The sequence below is a fragment of the Culicoides brevitarsis genome, chromosome 2, assembly GCF_036172545.1.
Source record: "Culicoides brevitarsis isolate CSIRO-B50_1 chromosome 2, AGI_CSIRO_Cbre_v1, whole genome shotgun sequence".
Taxonomy (NCBI): domain Eukaryota; kingdom Metazoa; phylum Arthropoda; class Insecta; order Diptera; family Ceratopogonidae; genus Culicoides; species Culicoides brevitarsis.
This window is the reverse complement of record NC_087086.1, coordinates 414,373-436,404: the sequence shown is the minus strand read 5'-3', so window position 1 is coordinate 436,404 and position 22,032 is coordinate 414,373. Positions and strand designations below refer to the sequence as shown.

Genomic DNA, 22,032 nt, shown 5'->3' with positions numbered 1-22,032 from the left:
ATAACTCCCCATGGCTTCATCTATTGACTTTTCATTGGTTAAATAGAGTCGTTTTTCTTTTCTATTTGAACAATATTCTATTTTGTAAGGTAATGTGTACAAAAGAATTCTCATGGGCCTCCCATCATCGCTCATGAAATATCATCCAAAACGCTTTCAAACAAACTTATCGCTACAATTCTTGGAATGTTCGTTTATTGTATTCAAACCAAAAGTAATTCGGGTCAAAAAATAAACGATTCTCAGAAGGTGTTACTGATAATAAATGAACGCGAGCAAACAACGTGGGATTCCTCTGGATAAAACTTGGTAGACAAACAGGCACACCATTATTTTATTATCATTTTTTTTTCGTGTAAGCATTGTTTGATATTTTTTGATGCTTTTATGACTCTTTTATGGCATTCAAAAAGCAAACAAAAGAGACATTTTATTTATGAATTTCTCTCTTGTTTAGTCTTTTTTACGTAAAAAAGGATAAAAATGTAATTTAATTTGGTAGCCTATGGAGTTTTATTGTCAATCCGAGTCTTTATCTATGTATCGAGTGTTATTCGACATTATTACGATCAATCAACTCCTGACCAATGTTTACCTGCTGCACTAAAAAAGGATTCAATAACATGATAATAAAATAATCCATTGAACTTGACAATAAAAACATATCATAACTTTTATATTATAATAACGAGTGTATCCACATGTTATTTAAAAAAACACATTTTTTGACTAAAAAGGAGTTTTCAATTGATCCGCCTTTTGATTGTGTTCGTTTTATTTTTGTAGCGATTCCTTGAAATGTGTTACAAAAGAATTTGAACAATTTGATCATTATTATTATGACAAGACTTTGGTCAAAATTTTTTAACTTTTATGAAAAGGATAATAAAAATGGTAAGGGTACTCCCGATTTTTTTTATTATTAATAATGATAATTATTATAATAATACAATAGAAGGCTGTGAAAAATTTGAGATGCGTTTTAAGACATTTTCGAGTTGAGATATAAATAACAAAAATATATGAGGGTCCATTTGTTTGATGAAAAATATATAAATTAGCTACCATACGTTCCTTCTTGCTCAGCCAAAGAAATTGATTAAAGAATATAAAAGGCGAATGATGGATTGCCCATGCGGGAACCAAATGGTCAAAAAAGACAAAATTTGAAATTAACGAAAACCTTTTACAGGGCAGCAAAGTAAAGTAAATCACAATCCACAAGATTATTCACATTTTATTATTATATTTTTTATTTATACATACTTTTTATTTAATAATAACAATAATAATATAAAACTGGCGAATTGCATGCAAAAATATTTCACGTAACTGGAGGCGATTTCCCACGAACAACAACGAATGCTCAGCAAAATAAGAGAGAATATTTTTGTTCATGTAGCAATATGATGAATATTGGTCTGGCAAGTTGTTGTTGTTGTGTGCATTATGCTTGATTATTATGCTTGTCTTGATACACTCGGAATATGTAGTTGACCAGAGCAAAAGTATGATACTTTTTTTTATGGCGAAGCGATTGGAAGGAAACTCAGATACAGAGGTCATAACGAACCGACATAAGAAATGGAGGTTTTTCTTACAGAAAAAAACGAGTTTTGCTTATAATGATTGAAGTTGAATGTTTACAACTGTCGCTACTTTGTATAATTAATGATTCAGAGCAAGAAGGAGCTGCAACTTGAACAGCTAAAATGCTAAAGGCAAGTGTCATTTTCTCTTTTTTTGATGGATTTTAAATGATCTTTAATTCAAACTTGTACATACCGTGTATGAGTCATCTTTTGGTTAATAAATATCGCTTTCACGCATGACTTTTCCTTTTTTATTATTATTGTGTGGAATTCCAAACAAATTTCATAACTCACTTCAATTGTTATTGTTATATCAAAAAATGAAGAAAAAAATTGGGCACATTCCATACATGGGAACCAAGATCATGATGATTCCTTTAAAAATTTCTCTCTTTACATACAAATTCTTCCCTTATATTTCTTTTGTTTTTTTTTATTCTCTCGTTTTTTTCCAACCAAAACAAGCATGCGATCACTCTCGTTCGACATGAAGAAAAAATAAAATAATTTGATAAACATGCGTTTAACATATTATCCCAGTTCGGCACTTTTTCCTTGTATTTTTTTTTTTGAAGCACACGATCATCGTTCACGGGCCCGAGCATACACGTGAATTCCAATTACGATCATTATTATTTTTATTGTGCTCGTACGACTACGTTTCGTTACGATGAGAAGAAGAAGAAATAGGTACGTTTTGTGAGCGAGCACGATTAACGATCCATCCTTCGGCAATAATATTATTGGAATACGTTGGAGGATCTCTCTTCTCTATGAATGTTCATTGCTGTGCTCATATTTGAAATCATATTATAATAATTTCTTTTCTGCGAACGAAGAAACTGTGTGAACATAATTTTTTACTTAAATTTTTTACATGTTCGAGTATTAACGGCACATAAATGAAAAGAAAAAAAACTTCGGGGAAAAAAATAGTCGCGTGTTTAACTCGTGATATGATGTTTTTTGGGTCGTGTTGTTGTGCGCAGGTTCTTAACTGCATTTTAATTCAATAAACGTTTTGAGTATTAGGCTTAATTTGGGATTTGAGTTATGATTATTAGTTATGGCAAAAATAAAAAAAAAAATCAACCTTGACGAGACAGATGTTCAATTGAAGTTAATTACTGAATAAACTGTTGTTTGATGATTAATATTAATGATGAGTTTTGTTTTATTCAGGTACAAATCGAAGAAAAAAAGAACAAATTCCATTCGATCGAATCGCTTCAAAACAATCATAAATATGTTTATTGAATAATTCGTTATGCATTTAACGCGATATTATCTCTTTCTTTTTGTTTGATTTTTTTTTGTTTTTCATGAATGAAACTATCCATATGGCAATACTTGCTGTTGAAATATGAACAAAAATAGAGTGATGATCTGCCGTGTTAACGTGATTCAATTCGAAATGCCTTTTCTTCATTGTGTGGTTTCTCTATTCATCGTGCGCGGTATTTCTCCTTTTTGGTCAGTCATCAGACTCAATTGAGTGTTCAAATTGACACTCGTGAGAAATATTTGCTCGAGGCTTCACGCCGTGTTTTTGTAAATCCCAACAATGTGTTCCCTGAGAAGATTCAACTCAAAATATGTCTCTGTTTGTGTTTGCGTTTTATCAGGGCATTTATCACACATATCACGACAACTTTCAAAACCACAAAAAAAAAAGATTATTTTCGGTGCACCGTATGTAACTCGCGTGCGAATTAGATTTAACATTTATTTTTGCTGCTCAAATTTAATTTTATTAGACATTTTTGATGAAAAGTCTTTTGCATGCGATGCATGCCGTGTTCAGATCAGAAGGCAAAAAGATACAGGGATGTTATTAAATTATATTATTATCATTATTAATTTTGAAAGATGTTTTGATTACCACAGATTTCGTCTCATCGGGTGTTCGTGATTAATGATCGCGTTGCGTAAATACTGCGCCATCACGAGGAAACAGATATATTCGCATTCCATCGTCAGTCAATCACGGATGTTCTTTCAAACAAATGATGACACACGATAATGAGGATTGTCATGCGCGCCATAAAAGTCTACAGAGTAAAAAAAGCCAATTCATTGATTCGGAATGGAATGACATTATTTTTGTCGCTCTCATTCGGTTATTCCTTATTTCTTGAGTTTACACAAAGAAAGATATTTTCGTATGTTTCTGCAAGATATTTAAATGTCGAACGATTATACCTTTATTTTTCTCATTTGCAATGAAATTGCATAACTGTCGCGAAAAGAAATAAAATTCATATGTGTGTCACTTGATATTATTGGTGACATGCTGAGAAAAAAACGCAACAACACACATTCGCTACATCAGTCAGCAATGACCCCCCATCGTTGCAGAGAACCAAAAATTATTTACTGAGCAGAACTATATCGTTCTTTGATCATTATTATTATTTAAAAACACAAAAATGCACAAGATACATAATTTATTAACTTGTCGTTTTTCGGATATTTTATACAGAGTACAACGAGGTTTGTCGCTTAACTTGCATTCAGTCTTTTGTTCGTTGGTTTTTGCATAAATTCTTATGTTAAATTTAGCGCCATTGATGTCACATGATTTATACGTTGAAGTGACAAAAAATTATTGGAATTCTTGAATGTTTTCAAAATATTTATAAAATTTAATTCTTTACAGTTCATTTTAAGGAAAATTAAAATCTTAATTATAATGCTTGAAAAATTTTATTAATCGTCAAATCATTAAACTTGGAAGCTATAATTTTACTGTCGTCTTCTTTTTCTATTTTCAACAGACACCGCAGACAAATTATAGTAAAAAAAATAAATGAATTTTAATAAATGGGTCTATTTTTACCCGCGTCGTATTTATTTAAAATATACAAAAAAAATGTATCATAATTTTTGTTTATCCAATATTTTATTTCGTTTTATGAATATAACGTTGAAGTTAATTACAACTTTTGTATTTTTTTAAAAGAATATTATGACAGCGTAGTCATTGTAGAAAGGAATAGTTGATATAATTGGAAAGCGCCACTTGACTATAAATTTTAGACATAATTAAAAAGCCGTTTTTTCTTACGTTTTTCTTCTGTTCTACTGTCTCGCCATCTTCAAAACAAAAACCTCCGAAAAACATAAAACGAACAAAAAAGCAGTCGACCATATGGAGAAAGAAGTTAATTATTATTATGAAATTTATGAATTTTATGTTATTGTTATGCTTGTAAGCTTGATTATAATAAATTTCGTTTTAGAAGATATTTATAAGAAATTAAAAATTTATCGCTTTTCGGTTATAATCGATAGATAAAAAGGATAAATTATTACTCAAAAGTCATATTGGAAATATCTTCTTGAATTGAGTATTGTCCTGAGAGAAGAAAAAGAAAGTTTCGGAAAAATTTGTGCAATAAATAACGTACATTTACTCAAAACGAGATAAGGAACCGTTAGTATCGTAGAAAGCAAAGTACTTTCATAAAAAAAATAAACAACTTTGCGCATATATGGAGCAGGCAAATTGTGTGGGCGGTTGATACTAAAATGTTCAATAAATCTTATTTCGTATTCAGTTCGATTGGATAGAAGAGAGTTTTCTATCTATTTATGTATCACACACAGAGACAAGACAATTTTGCCTTTTACAAACTGAGAGAGAGACGGCGCACGAAAAACAACGACACAAGAGGGATAGTATTTGCGTTTATTTGAACAAAATGCCTTCAGGCTCGCATGAATTGAGTGGGATAGCGTTTTTTCGTATGAGCATTCGCGCTTATTATTGATATTGCTTTGTACTTGTTGTTTGTTCTTATTACGACATAACGTGATCTTATGATAATTTCGGAATATATCACTTTTCGGGATCGTTTTTGTCGCTGTGTTAAGCGTCTTTTCACTCCAATCTGACAAATCAATTTCTTTTGTTCTCCAAGGAAGATGACAATAAATACTTCACTTATGGAATAAATCTTTTTTCCTTCGCCTCGTATCTAAAGCTCATTGTAACGTCTTGTTTAACGTTGTAACACCATATTCGAGATACATATTTTATTACACATGCATTTTGCTCCGCAACTAAGGAGGTAAATTTATTTTTCCGCACATTTATCTTTTTCTATAGCGATATAGTTCGAGTATGAATGAATAAGCAAAAAAAATGTGTGTTCTCTTCTTTGCTGCATCTGAGTAACATTTTCATCTTATTCCGTTGTACACGAGCAATGAACATGCCACACCTTGTTTCACATTTCATTAAACACATGAATGGTATTTGCAGGGCATTTATTTTACACATTGTCACCGCATCCATTTATTATTATATTATTAAAGTTGCACTTACGATGAAAATTGCATTCCAAGTCCGATTAAATTACAAAAAGGTGACGATTACTGAGGTAAATTTATTGATTTGGATGTTTTCGCTCGTTCGCTTTTGAATTTGATGTAAGATATGATTTTATACTGAAGTTTTTTTTTCTCCTAAATTGTTATAAAATTTTGCCAATTATCTAATTTTTATTTTTAAACAAAAGATTTAAACTATTTCAAATGCAATTTTCTATTTAAGCTGTCAAAAACCACAAGGATCGATGGAAAATTTATCAGTCACATGCAATATATCTCATTTGTCTGAATGTTTACAGAAAAAGAGAGAAAAATTCCTTTCACAAGAAAAATATAATTTAAATTAATGGACCATGAAATTTCTTTTGCGTGACTTCAAAATCACATCAAAGACACATAGGAATTCCTTTTCGTCGTTTTCAGTGTTTGTGTGAATTTCGTTTTATTTCCCTTCATTTCATTCAATTTGTTTGACAAATTAATGTCCAATTAATTGTGTTTTGTTATGTTTGTTAAATAATAATAATGTAAGCGTGTCACTTTTAGTGATATGCTAATTTTTATTTTCCTTTACTTTTGACTGATGACGATTCAAATATAAATAACGAAACAATATAAACGTTGTTGACCGCAATGAATGCAAACCTCGTGAGAACTTTTACGTTTATTTAAAAATAAAGGTAAATTTTCTGCAAATATAAACGCAACTACTAATGGGGGACACACATAAATGAAAAAAAGAGCATATAAAGTTATTATCGAGTCGAAGGTGTGTTGGCATCGCATTTAGTCAGTCAACTGTCGCGTCGCATCACAAAACAAGTGCACAACTGCATTTCCTCATATCGTCCCTTGATTGCGCTTTAATTATGGGAACTTTGCCAACGGCACGTACACTTTCTGTTTTGAATCTGTGGGAGCAATTCTGCTGATGAATTTTATAAAAAAAAGTATCTTTTATTACCTTCATCATTTTCTGTTATTTAAATCCATCATAATAATAATCATCTCTATAAATGCATAACGATCGAGCTGACCGAGAAATTGCAGCAACTAATCAATGTGTTTTTGCTTTATAAATGGTTTTTATTGTAGAATTGCCCTCTATTTGGAACAACGGAGAATTTGCATTAAAATTTAGCCATTTAGTGTTACTGTTGAAGTAGCAATTAGCGATGTTTCTCGTTGTTGCCCTTTTAAAGCGTAAAGACAATAAATAAATCCAACAGAAATTCTCCGCATTTACGGTTTTATTGACGAGAATTTGCATGAAGCTCGGAACATTTACAATCATAAAATCATTTGTTTTAGTTGCAAGGTTTCTAATATATTTTAATACGCATCAGATTATGTTGCTACTCTCCGCTAAAATTTGAAACAAAATTTCAAAACATTCACAAAGCACAAAAATTAAGTTAAAGAAACGTGAAGGAATGTCTTTTTTATTTTACGAAAAACCTTTCAACTTTACTCCATAGAAACAGACAATCGAATCTCTACCATCATCATCGAAAAAGATAAAAGTAAACATAATTTTGGTTGTTAAAACAATTTGCTCTCATTTTTCAATAATTCACCGAAAAATTTCGTTCAGACAGCGAGTTCCCACGTTGTGATCTGATTACCGTTGTTTCATTCTTATCCTATAATTATAATGAAGGATCTAAAATTCAGTTTAGCCCTTTGTTTTTCAAAAGCCATATGGAATAATGTAGAATACAAAAACGGTAAAATTTTTGTAAAATCAAAAATTTATCTAATCAAGTAGAGTAAAATTGGTAGAACAGTTATTTCTCGCAAATCGTTTATAAAAATTAAATTTCAAGCGAGATTACAAGCGTGAAACTTCCAAAAATGACTTTTTAACATCATAATAAAAAGCAATTTTTCATCAGAATAATAATAGAAAAGAATCTTTAATAAAATCAACAATGACTGACAAATAACAAAAGAATTGACATTGATATATTTTTATAAGTCCAAATTCTGAGCGAAACAATGAAAATAATAGAAACAGGTATCTTTTCTTTCGTCTGCTTCAATTGTGCGAACAAAACAGGTAGCTTCTCCTCAAACCAAAAAGAAATTAATGATGTGAACTATATTTAAGCTTGTAATCTTCTTTGTTTAATTTAGTAATTCACTTTGTTCTTCAAATAGTAAGCGACATTATGAGACACGATAAGCGTCTTTGTACATTGATGAGCGACGTCAGAATTTTGAAATTTACCTTTTTTATTTTTTTAAAGTGAAAAATGATCGCTATGACTACCAAAGAAGGCAATAACTTATGTTTTTTTGATGAATTTCGTTTCATATTTTAAAGCGAAAACCAACACAGTTGACTTTGATATATGATTTTTACTAAATTTTTTTGTTTTTTCTTTTCGAATGGCGATCATTAAAGAGAGATTAAAAGTCCTTAATTATTAGTTTTGGACAAGAAGCGTCGAGGTACATGTGTTAATGATTTTCGATGTGAGGAATTTTGCAATTATGATGGGTAGGAGCTAAATTCTCTTTCTCTTTAACGATTGAGGACGATGCTAATAATAAACTTAATGAAATATTTTATGCCTAGCCTCCAGGCTCAAAGTTAATTCAGAAGCACAGCGGGGGCTCTGATGCCAATTTAAATATATTATTTGACTCGTCGTTGCTAATATGTACATTTGCTCATATTATGTGCGAATAAAACCCTTACAATCATTCATTTATTTGTTGACTATATCCAATGAACTTTGTGTTATAGGCAGAAACGGTTGCTCCAAACTTCAAAGTTGAATTCTTAAAAAAAGCTGAGAAAATTTGTCCTCGCTATTTATAGAGAAGAGACATTAAAGAACATTTATGCTCAATAATTACAACGGTAACTCATCACATTACTACCGAACGAAGTTTAATTTATATTTCGATAAACATAAATGTGTTTGCTTCGCACGAAACACGAACAGCGAAAAATCAAATCAAATAAATTAATAATTATAGCGAAACAGATTAAAACTGTCAAAAATTTTGTTGGGTATATCCGCTGGCTATAGCTGCTGTGATTTTTTGTTATAACGAAAGGAAGTCAGTCTGATGCTACAACTAAAATTATTATCATAACATATAGCGAATTAACTCTCAGGTAAATTTTTTTCAACTTTCGATGATTTATGATGATCTTCTGTTTTTATTGAATTTCATATCACATTGAAATCGAAAATTTTGTATCAAGACAAAAATTTAGACAATATTTAGATGAAAAATGTTGATTGATTATATATTTGTGTTTCTGCTGCTGTTGTTGCCTTTTGCTGGTTTTTTAGATGGATTGTTTGTTCTTGCATGAAAGCTATGATCAATTATAATTTATTTTGTAGGTAGCCATATGGCACGCACATAAAGGTCAAAAAATATATCTTCTCTATGTCATGTCTCGTAAATTATGAAACCTTTTACCTATATCAATAGAAGTTAATAATCGACAATTTTTTGGAAATTGGGAGGTCTTTTGCGTGTAAGCATAGAAGCATCTTGTATCACGCACATCATTATTATGTCATCATTCAAAAGGTATTAGCTATTATTATGTAGGTTAATCGAAATTTTAACATTTAATTGTTAATACGTGATGAACTTAATTTTACCAAAAGTTTAAAATTTTAAAATGTATTTGCATAAGACGAACGATAAGATATTTTTATTTGTTTGTGGTTCCATAAATATGGGTTTTTCGTAATTTTACGACAGAAATGAGTCACACCTTGAATGAATGTAATGAAGATGGACAGGAAGTGGTTTTTTATGACACTCGCAGAATATCCGATTTAACACGTTCATAAAGGGTAAATATTAATAATGAGGTAATTATAGAATATATTTATTTTTTTGTTTTTGTCATGTTAAATGTTGCATATGGATGAGAAATGAAACTATCGGGCGCCCAGGATGTTACACCTTTTTCTTATAAAAACATTTTTTAATAAAAAAAAAAGATTCCGGTAACAAAAATTACACAGAAAGAACCATCATGGTTGTAATTAAAAAGAAGCGGCTACCATCAAATTACAGAATTTTTTTATTAGAATGAATTTATTGTAACAATTTGACCTTCTACAGAAAGTCTTCTCACCATCATTATTTTTATTGCATGAGAAGTTCAGCCATAATGTAATAATTATCATTATATTAGACTAATTTATTGTCTTTTTTTTAACACATTATACGAAAGAATATCAGACACCATTTTTATGGGTGAGTTCAAAAACGTATATTTCTCCCGAAAATTTTTGAATAATTCATAGATTCGGGCTTCTTTTTCATTTATGACTTCATTGTCTTTTTTTTATTGTTTTCTTAATTATTATTATGTGTCTTCGACTGCTGAAAAATTAACATTGACAGGCAACATTTTGTGAGAGTAAGAAGCAGGTGTGAACAATAAATACTCACGTTATTAATCAGTGTATGCTTGGGTCACTGAATAATAAAATGGTTTCACAAATTTATTGTCTAACAAATGCCATCGAAAATTTTCTTATCAAATTACCGAAAGAAGTGCAGCGATTGGTTCTCGACGAAAGCAGGTGAAAGTACATAAATAAATACATGATAAATTAAAACTTGATGTAACTATAGATGTAGAATAAAATAATTTTTGAATAATTTTTAGTTCTTAAGCTTGACATTGACCAAAAATTTTTCATTAAAAAATATTGATAAGCTTAAAAATATAAAAATACGGAAAAAATTCGTAAAAAATACGAAATTTTTTTCTAATCTAAAATAGGTATAATCAAAAATTTAAAAAAAATCAAATTTGCAAAAAAAAAACATTTTTTAAATAAGAAAATCACACAAATATTACATTTTTTTAAAAGTTGTAATTTTGTCAAAATAAAGCAAATGAAGGATAAATTAATGCTTAGGCTAAAAATGCCTTTGAAATTTGGATTTTGAACTGATACATTAAAAATTTTGAAAAAATATTTTGAAAATTATATTTTTTCTAACAATCGTATTCTATTGAATAAAAATTTAGATTTTTCTTCAGAATATTTTTGCTTGCAAACATTAAACTATTAATTGTTTATTATTTTTATAGCTACTAAAAGACCTCCTTCGTGTAGTTTTTGCTTATCGATAAACACATAAATCACGGAGAGTGTCTCATTCATGCACCCAAAACGAAAGAGAAAAATTCATTCATTCAGTAAACTGCCACAACTAATCCAAACAATAGAGATAAGACAAGAAAATTACCTTTGACTAGACATCATCATCAACATTCGACATCTAACTTCCTTTTCTCCTTTTCTTCTTTATTTACTCACTTCCCATAATGTTTGTAACACATTCAATAAAATTCTGCATCTCTATCAATGGGGCTGGGCGACAATATCATTATCTTTGTGTCACCTTTTATTACTATTTTTTATGTGTTTTTTTTTGTTTAATTTTTGGAACACCCACAAATACGATCATTTGTTTGTCTCTTTTCCATGTCTCATCCGAAGATGCACACGTTTTGAATGTATTTAAACCTCTTGAATTCAACATTTTTTTTTTTGTTCATCTTAATATGTGAACGTTACTCACTCCCGATAAAAATATCCATTATTGTCTTAATGTTTTGTTTTATTTATACTCATTTTTCTCACCTTCGTTACTTATTTCGTATTATAAAAAATTTATCACTGATATGCATTGACACTCTCTCGTACGAAACGAGTGAAAAATGTTGTCCCATTTCGTGGATAAGAACTTAATTCAACAAACATAAAGTGACGTTGAGAAAACAAAATATTAAGGTTTTTGGATACAATAAATAATCTAAGGACGTATGCCTGAAAGAGACAACTTTTTTAGTGTAATCCAATATAATTAGACTGTTATCTCTCGTAGATATTTGACACTTTTTATTTACTGCAGGACATGACATCACCTTGAATTGAAATTGAACACACACGCAGCTGAAAAGCTTTCAAGAGACATGTAAAGATGAATCATGAGGTCGTCTCTTTTGACCATCAATTGACTTACATGATTTTTGTTTTCAACTCAACGGGTTTCAGCGTTTAATTTAATAAAATAATTCAAGACTCAAATGTTGAATGAATTTTGAAATGACTGAAATCTGATACTTCTGTATATAATAATCATATAAATGTATTAAAATAAAAATGTTACAGTATAATATTGAGCTTGATGTGACAAGAATTTGACAATTTAGAGGGTTATGAATTCAGATATTTACCAAAAGTATCTTTTTTTCAATTTTGCTGAAAATCTCTTCAAATGTCCCTCCTTTGGTAAATTTAAAATGTCAAACAAACGTAAACGAGGGAGGCATAGGTGTTTGAATGACCACAAATCAAATCAAATGATAATAAAAGTTAAACGGTGTCCCACAGATCATCACAGCCCATATTTTTTTCATCATTTGCCTGACAAGCTTTTCAAATTATCTTTAAAATCAAATAAATCTCACATCTGAATGAATATTAAATTTGTAATACCACACAAAAAAAATCGTAGCAATTTGAATTTCATTGATGTGAATTAATAAAAAAAAAATAAATGTCGTGACAAACACACATAGAGAGACGCTGAGACAAATAACTCGATAATGATCAACAAATAAATGATCCTGATATAAACATCCGACTTCGAATATCTAACAGCAACAGTAATTTAATCTCCAAAATATAAAAAAAATAAATAAATAAATTGACTTGTTACAGTTAATGGGAACCATCGTTGTTATTTGTTTTTTTTTATACTTTAAACTTTTTTAACACTTTATTTTTTGGGACAACACACACGATAGATATATATTAGAAAGGCGACACCAATAATGTTCTTTGTGACACTATACGATAATTTACAGCAGTCATCATCTCGTAAAACGTTTGGAAATAAGGCAGTTAATAAAAACCACACAAAAAGATTTTTATACTTTTTTTTCGTGAGTATATGAAAAACAAATAAAACTATATAAATAAGCGATAAGAAACACACAGGAGAAAAGACACCTATTTAATCATTATCATCAAATAACATCTTTTGATCGTTCATTGAATGTCTGCGTTAGTCAGAGAATTTCATGAATCAATTTATAAAATATTCTGTTTTTATTTTTGAAGATTTCGGAAGGAAAGTCACTTTTTTGTGAGTCAAAGCTTTATCGAAGTTGATAAATTTAACAACTGTCATATTTTCATGACAAATGTTTGCCTAAAATTTTTTGATGTTTTACCGCCGTTTGGCAATTTGAAAATACCGAAAGAATTATTGAATTGACAAACAAAAAATATTGATAAGAACTTAACCATTCACAATTTTTTTCTCACAATGTACCTTGCTTAATGAAACGTTCAGAGTAAAGTACAAAATGCTTAGAACATGAATTATAGTTGCAAAAAAATGTAAAGTATTCCTGTGTATATACAGCAGAACATGCTTGCGGGCACACGCCAATTCCCACGGATTTTCTTCTTGCAAAACCCATATTTTCAGTTTAAATAAAATAAATTACATAAGAGATAACGCGATTGCTCTTATGGATTATGCTCATGTTTGAACTGAGCTAACAGACGAAGCACAAGATCATATTTACCGAAATATTTGTGTCGTCAAGCGAGCATCAAAAAAATTTCACACGATATTCTCCTTAAATAAACTCATATAAATGTCATAAAATCTTTTCTTTTTGAAAGTGTTCATCTTTCCGACAATTTCAAAGAATAATTATTTACATTTTGTTCGACAATTACTTTGTACAACTTAACTCTCTCGGTAATGTGTCAAGCACAATTATGAGAGACAGGCGCGAGATGATACATTTAACGATGCGCAAACAATAACAATCATTTCTTAATAATATCGAATGGACAACAAAAAGTCAGAAAAAACATTTACTTTAGCGCTTTTTAAAGAAAATTTTAAATTTTTTGAAACTTTCTTTATTTCAAATTATTAAGTATTTGAAAAGTTTTTTAAAGTATTAATGAAAGAGAGAAGAAAAACGACAAAAAAGGTAGAAAATAGTTTCTTTGCAATATTTTTGTATTGAATGTCATTGTAATAATATTTGATATATGAGCTGTTTATTTTATGCTAATCACTTTGTGTTTTATGTATTTTTATTTGAATATCTGTTCATTTTTGGTCACTTTTGAGTTAAATTTCTCACACGCGAGGAATTTGCTGTTGCAAATGGATACATTTGGTTTTGACAAACTTTGCAAATTATTTGGGCGCAACAATAGAGGACATGAAATCGTGATTATTTTATGATTTGTCTTATGCTCTTTGGAGAAGAATAAAAGGTAACACACGATAATAAGTAGGTGTCGGAAGCACGGCAATTTCTTTTCAAAAAACATTGAGACACACGAATATCATAAAAACGATGAATTATTTGACCTAAATTGCCTAAGGCGGGGTCAATCCTTTCTTGAAACAATAGAGTAACTCGTCTGCAAGGGATCTACAAGACTCGTAAGACAGTTCAAAAGAATGCCATCGGCGCCTTTTTTTCAAAATACATACTTATAAGCATAAAACCATGCACACATATATTTACATCCACGCCCAAAATAATCTCTCATTTTTCTTCAACTCTTGCACAGGTCTCTCTGCACACAAATAATAATAAATTGTTGTCGTCCCGCAAGTCGAAGTGTATATATTCCCATGAAGAATGATGTTGATGATGATCCGCGAACTAAGTAATAATAATAATATACGCAACAAATTTTCTTTTGATGTTTATGATAATTTAAAGCTTCTTCATCAAGTATTTATTTGGCAGTTTACAGACAGATAGAGGTATGAATGACGACGAAAAGACAGACAAGACAAGGGGGTAGTCAAAAGATCACGAAACTGAAAAAGAGGAGAAAAAATTGTCTAAATCATTTTTAAATACAGGTTTCATTTCACTCAAAAAAGTATTTATTGTTATATTATTAGTACGTTATTTTTGTTTGAAAAGCATCACAAACTAAATGATTACCCTCGCACTGCACTCTTAATATGTTGCTTCGGTTCGTCACAATAGACTGAAATTTAAAATGTTTTTAAAGGGGAAGCAACCTATAATTATAACCGAAAATAGAAGCAAAATAGCAGCAAACACTAATCTCCTAACTAATGTTCAAGTACCTGAGGCAAATCTACTGAATTAAAACTTTTTATTCATTGTTTAAGGATTGAATTCAAAACTTCAAAAATTTACAAGTTAAAAAAATTACAAAATTTCATTAACATACATAAGTATTTTCTGAAAATTTTTCAAAATAGACAAAAAAATTAGTAGATGAAGTAAATCTTCAAATTTCGAATAGATCATTCAAAAGATAAAACAAAATAATTATATTAAAATCACATTAATTTTCGTCAAAATATTCAAAGACACGTGTTGCGTGATGGTTATCTGCTTAAACTGATCGAGTAATAATTTCGAAACAAAATGAGAACAAAAAACGATCATTATCGTTGCCGCGTGCTTAAAGACTTTGCGTAACACAAGTCATTTTATCGTCCATTTGAAAACAAAAAAATTACGTGTTTCCTATAATTCTGTGGTAAACGGAGGCACGCGTATCTCGCTTTAAGGTATTTCACTCTTTTCTCTTACTTTGAATATGCAAATTTTTTTCGTTACATTTGTGTGTTCAAAGAATATGCGAATATACGAAGCAAGTGCATAAGAACCAATTTTGCAAAATAATAATGATACTCTACATTTCTTTCAGCTCGATTGCCACAGTGAAATAGTTCAAAAGAAACGTGTACGATTTATTGAGTCAATAATTGAATAATTCAATGTCTCTTGTGTGCTCGACAACTTTACGATCTTTATTTGGTTTCACTCAATGTTGTTAATGATGCGGATGGCAAGCTTATTACAATTTATAATCGTCATCATCACAGCACATACGTCAATTTCACTGAGTTGTTAACTCTGAAACTCGTCTCATTATTGCGATCTTTTATTAAAATTATATGCACACACATTTCAAACAGACATATCACGCATTTTTATTGGATTGGAGGTTTTGCATCACATAATACACGAAGAAACATGCTTGTAAATCTGTTTAAAGGGTCAATGAAGAAAAATAATAATTTATTTCTTTATAATGAATAATTTATTAAATAAGAGATTTTTTGCTGCTTAACTGTCTCTCTTTCTCTCTCTTTGTGTGTGTGCGTATTTGCAATGTAAGAGCAATAATATTGCTTGTTGTTCAAAAAAAAAAAAAAAAAGAAGAAATAAAAAAGATCAGACGAGAAATTATTTTCAGTTAATAAATTTAAATATTTCCTCTTTGAATGAATATTTCTTCGTCGGTCTGTTAAACATCTTGTATCTTTCCTGTGTATGTTGTCAAGTCAAATGTGTGTAGAGTTATGCTTTATTGTGCAAGAAGAACAACATATAGGACATGTTTGACATTAAATCTGAATGAAATGATTAAACAATAAATGTTCAGATATAGATGTGCAATAAATTGTATCAACTTAACTAGATCGATTTCATGATGTAGGATGTCGTGGGTTCAAGCATTAGCAAAAAAAAATAATCCGACAGTGTTTAAATCATTCAGGTAGCATAACGTTCTTAACCTTTTGTGTCGATTGGGTCTCGATTCTCGTGTTCGATAATTTCCTTCTTAAAAGTGTCAATCAAATTAAGGAAAAAAAAGTCAATACTCATACTTCACAAGTCTATTAAAAAGAACTTACAAAGGTTAATAATTTCTTGATTTGTGACTAACTTGACTCAAAACGAACCGTTCTGCGGCATTTCTTTGATCCATCTTTTTCGGTCGATAATATCACCCGAATTTCAATACACTTTTGTCTTTTATTCCGTGTGCTGCATTACTGTTCATCGTTCAAGCTTTTCTTTCGCTAATACCAACAACAATAAAAACATTATTTATTGACTCGATGTACCCACAAAAAATATATATAGCGTTTAAGAATCGATTTTTTATGCTGTTCTGCAGTTTTTCTGAAAATAATAATAAAAAAAAATGTAACAAAAAAACCTCAAAAACTTTTAAGACGTTTAACTACTGTTCATTTTTTCACCTTCTCATCTATTGTTCTCCAAAATATGGGTAATAATCGGGATGTGCCTTATAAAAAGAGAGATGTCGTTTTTTATTACATGTTGTATTGAGTAAGAGGAAGATTGGATGTTGATGGGATGACAAAAGGCATCATCGCCTTTTTTTGTCTTGCTCGTCGTCGTAAAAAAAGAAATAAAAATAAAATGAAATTATTTTATTAATAATCGTTTTTAGTCTTTTGTTTTCCGAGGATTTAGGAAAGGTGCGTGCGTTACCACAAAATAAATCATTCGATATCGTATGAACACTCAAGTTAACCGCAATAGTTGTTTCACTAAATTAATTCTTTGATATACTTTCACACCTGCTCCTGAAGTCTCCTGAAATCAATTCTCAAAATCGATTATCAATAAAAAAAAATTTTTTTTGAACAAAAAAAGTGAAAAAGACTGCTGAGCGGGCATCAACACTCATCCGACATCACACTGTGAACGAATGCTGAGCGGGAAACAGCTAAAAGTCACTATCAATTATAATTTGTGAAATATTTCACTCGCAGCTGAAACATTTCTTCATTGTATAATTGGTAGCGAGCAACTCTCGTGCATTGTTTCTGTTGCTTTGTTTGAAAAAAAAAATTGTCTAGCCCGAAAAAATTAAAGGTGTAATAAGTGTGTTGTTGTTGAAGAACATTAAAGAGGCAGGTAAGCAGCAATCAAAAAAACTAATAAACATTCATATGCTTCTATTTCGATAATCGCTTGAACTGAATGAGCTTCTGAGAACATCAAGTATGAATGAATATGAAAAGTCGTAAGCCGAAATATTTTCAACCTTCTAATTAAATTTTCAAAAAAAGTAAATTTACGGCAGTAAGTCTCAATAAAAATAATAATTCATCTGTGATGCTTGCGTCAATCAATCATTATTACTTGATCTACGTTGCTCTTGTAGGTACATTGCTCATATGTTCTCCTTCTTCGCACATTTACACACATCAGACGATTAATGATCAGTTATTTCGTTTGGTTGCTTACCCAGAAATTATGATGATGATCATCATCCTTCAAAAGATGGACCGTACGTCGTTATTTGGTACTTCTGTTGTTAAATTACAGCACCATTCGTTCGTCTTGTGAGGAAAAGTAAGTACGGCAATATTGATTATTTTGTTTGATATTTTAACAGACCGAAGATAATTTTTGATAGTTTTTGTTTCAGACAAAAGAAGATCTATGTTGATTGATGATTGATTTTTTAATTTGTTTGGTTTCTTAATTTTTTTAAACATTTTCTGAAGGATGAACTGACCAAAATGCACAAAAGTACGAAAAAAGGCAACAAAAATTCCATATTCTTTTTTCTCACGAAAATTCCATCTTGCTTAACTTTCTGCATGGCAAGTCGCGTCGTTATTGTCGTTCGCATTGACATGCAAATAAAAAATTATCCTGTCAATTTATAAAAGATAGATTGCAGTCGATGTTTAACAACAAGTCGTCTTTAAATTTTTCGTTGCTGAAATAAATGGCGATCGTGCCTACGTAATGTAAGAGATAACGTGTGTTGCACAAGACAAGAAATAATTTGACCAATTTGGCAAATATAAACCAATAAATTTAAATCTTTTAAATTTTTTTGGAGCAGCGCGAAAAAATTATCTAAATTAATTTAATAGGAGAAACAAAAAATGTTAAATGTGTTTGATTGTTTGACATCATCATGATTTGTTGATTGACTTGACATGAGATTTGTTGTGTAACTTTTAGCTTTCACAGCAATTTTTAGCAAAACTGTTCTATTTTTAACCTTCTTTTAAATCGACATGTGACAAAACTTCTCATTTGAATTTCTCTCCGAAATATGAGAGAATGACAAATAGATGGCAGTAGCAGGACTGAAAACATTCAACATTTTTTTGGCATAAATATTATTTTTGTAGACGAATGAAAGGCATGTAGTCTATAAAGATATCAAATATTTGATTACAAAAAAGTTTTATGACAGAGTTTGTGTGTGGCAGATATTGATAAGAAAAACTGTAGATTATTCGTAGATGACAAATTTACAAACAGAGCGGATATTAGATCAAAGAAATTCTGATCTTATTCAGTTACTGACAATATTTAGTTTGTATTTATCGGATAAAGAAACGACGTGTCAGAGCTTTTCAATGACACTCTACTGAAGTGCATCTTCGTGAGTAATCACAATAATAATAAAAAAATAAATGCTTATCACAAAAATCATAAACAAATACACACAACAGACCGACAACTTCAAAGGTAAATTTAGCGAACAATTTATTAAAAATTATTAGTAAGTTATCGTTTTCAATAATAAGCAATTGTTTGTGTGTGTTTGTAATGATAAGCACAAACACTTCCTTTCATCGACGACGTAATCGACACAAAAAAAGTGCCGCGGTATATCAAAAATGAACAGTAGTCGATCAGTATATATTTATTATTGATAATTTATCAATTTTTCATTATGTTCTCTTTAAGAATCGGTTTTCTTATCAATCATTTTGGAGAGTTGTATTGCAATGTTTAACAATTTGTTTAAGTTTATACTTAATATTTTTGTAATTTGCCTCAATTCTTTGATAACAATGAAAATGCCGAACACGAAAAACGGTAGTGAATAATAGTTTTGTAGAAGTAAAAGTTCTCTTTGACGGTCTTTTTTCACAATATAAAAAATTATCAGATCAAAGGGCGTAAATGCCCATATGTTCAGTTTAATTCATAAGGCTAAAATATGGAAATAACTTACCTTTAAGAACCTTTTTAATGCAAATAATGTTGAAATAAAAGAGTAAATTTGATTTTTGAACATTCAATATTTTATATTTTTTCTTTTAAATCCTTAATTCTATTTTTCACATAATTTTACGTACATAATTTCTGTCGATTTAATATTTAGCAACATTCAGAATTAAAATTTAATACTTAAAAGTAAAGAAGTCAAGTGTACTCTAACTCAATTAATAATTCTGTTTTGTCTTCATCTATCTTAAGATATTTTTACATTTTATTTACATAAAGAATACTTTTTTTATTTAAATTATTCATTGACATTTATATAGTTATACAATTATACATATTTATTTATAAGTTACGATTATTATTTACAACAATGTAATAAGTCTAATAATACTTTTTTTCTTTCGTTTGCTTTGTGTGTGATTCGTAGTTGTTATAAAAAAGAGTTTAAAGGGGCGTCAATTCATCAATCACGTGTGAGATGATGTGAGTGTGGGCAAAGATTTCGAAAGCAAACCTGTTGCTTGTTTGGACGGTTTTAAACTTTACGAGAGAGAAAGAGAGCCGATATGGGAACTATTTTCAATCTTTGGTGCAATTTCTACTTTTGCGTGCCTGAGAATTGTTTGACCTATTCTATTACATTTTTGGTTGAACCCTGATTCTTACACAAAAAGGGATTTTTTTTATACATTTATATATCAGGTAACAGAAAAATAAATAATTATTTCATACATTCAATCTTGTGTCTATAAAGGAACATGCAACTTTCTATCAAAGAAACTTGTTTAGGATTTACCGTTTCATAATTTCATCAATTGTGAAACCCAATTTGCGAGTTTTGTTCGGGCTTGCGCCTGTCGTTGTGTTCGGGCTTGAACGATTTTGCGACAAATCCAGCAGTTGTTCCGTCGCGGGACGCTTCAAGTCTTGTTTTTGCTGCGGCGTCGACTGTTGCTGCTGTTCATGTTGTTGCATGTGAGCTTTAAGAAGAGTGCGTTGATTGAATGTACGATTGCAAATGCCGCATTTATGGGGCGATTCTTCCAAATGTTGAACTTTGTGTACAGCTAATGTGCGTGATTGACAAAATCCTTTTCCGCAATCCGTACACTTGAAGGGCTTATCTTTGGAATGGATGTAACGGTGATCGCGCAAATGATCTTGACGACGGAATGCTTTTCCACAAATATCGCAAGAATATGGGCGTTCGTCGGTATGCGTGCGTTCGTGGATAAGCAAATTGTATGATTTGGTAAAGTGACGATTGCAGTATTTGCAGATGAATTGTTTCTTTGGGCGTGTTCCGAGAGCTCCGGCGGGTTTTACGTGAGGATGCAAACGATTTGGTCCTGTTGGATAAGGATATTGACGTTGGAAATGATGTTGATAGAAAGCGGCGTTTCGGATCCAATGTGACATGAGAACGGCATGATGATTTTGTGACGTCGCACTATTTGGAGCTCCTGTTGCTGCGGGATATGGAAGAGCTGTGTATGGCGATTGTCCATGCAATGTAACGGGAGCTTGCCAAGCGCTACGTTGCGATGATGGAAGTTGTTGAGGAAGAGCATTGTGCGGATAGTTGTTCATTGTATAATAATCGGATGGCGAGGTACGATGTAACGAATAGTCGTATGTAGCTGTTGGAGATGATATTATCGTCGATGAAGGAATTGGATGTGATGGCTCCTCAGTTGGTGTATGGGGAGGCGTGAGCATAGGAGAAACTGTCGTTGGAGGCTCACGTTTGATTGTTGTTGATGTAAAATCAGTAAAATCTAAAAATAAAAAAAACAAAAAATTAATATTTTATAATTTAACAGCTTAAAAAAATATTTTTTTTCAAAAGAAAAAAAAAATTAAAAAAAAAAATAAAATAAAAATAGAATATTACCTTGTGTTCTTGATTGTAAATCCTCAATGCTGATATCGCTTTCTGATGAATTGATCGACATTTTTATTAAAATTTTTTTGTTTGTTAATTATTTAATTTTCAGAAATTTGTGTGATGTTCAATTGTTAAACTTGAACATGAGTCACTCTTATATTTTTTCCCAAAAGTAAAAATATTTTTTTTTATTTAAAAAAAAAGTTTGTAAATTCACTTCACTTGATTGTTTTTGGTAATTATTTAGTATTTTTTAAAATAATTGCACAGCAGAATCATGTCCTTTCATGACCCTCTCTGATGACTGAATGCCAAAAAAATTATCTTGTTCTAGATAGATACTGATAATTATTTTCTGTGTTGCGTGTGTGTGT

The 22,032-nt window shown here is 30.3% G+C and overlaps 1 protein-coding gene across 1 annotated transcript; it reads right to left on the bottom strand.

Annotated features, from left to right (window-relative positions):
• Positions 1-20,012: 20,012 nt before the first annotated feature.
• LOC134829546 (protein odd-skipped-like) lies at positions 20,013-21,917 on the bottom strand. The gene is made up of 2 exons (XM_063842648.1): positions 21,665-21,917; positions 20,013-21,548 (listed from the first exon to the last, which is right to left on the bottom strand). Exons 1-2 carry the CDS (start codon positions 21,723-21,725, stop codon positions 20,563-20,565), a joined length of 1,047 nt encoding a protein of 348 aa, XP_063698718.1. The 5' UTR covers positions 21,726-21,917; the 3' UTR covers positions 20,013-20,562.
• Positions 21,918-22,032: the final 115 nt, after the last annotated feature.

Coding starts and splice junctions, on each gene's coding strand:
- LOC134829546 (XM_063842648.1), bottom strand. CDS start 21,725: ATGTCGATCAATTCATCAGAAAGCGATATCAGCATTGAGGATTTACAA. Junction 21,549..21,664: donor TTTACAATCAAGAACACAAG/GTAATATTCTAT, acceptor TTTTATTTTTAG/ATTTTACTGATTTTACATCA.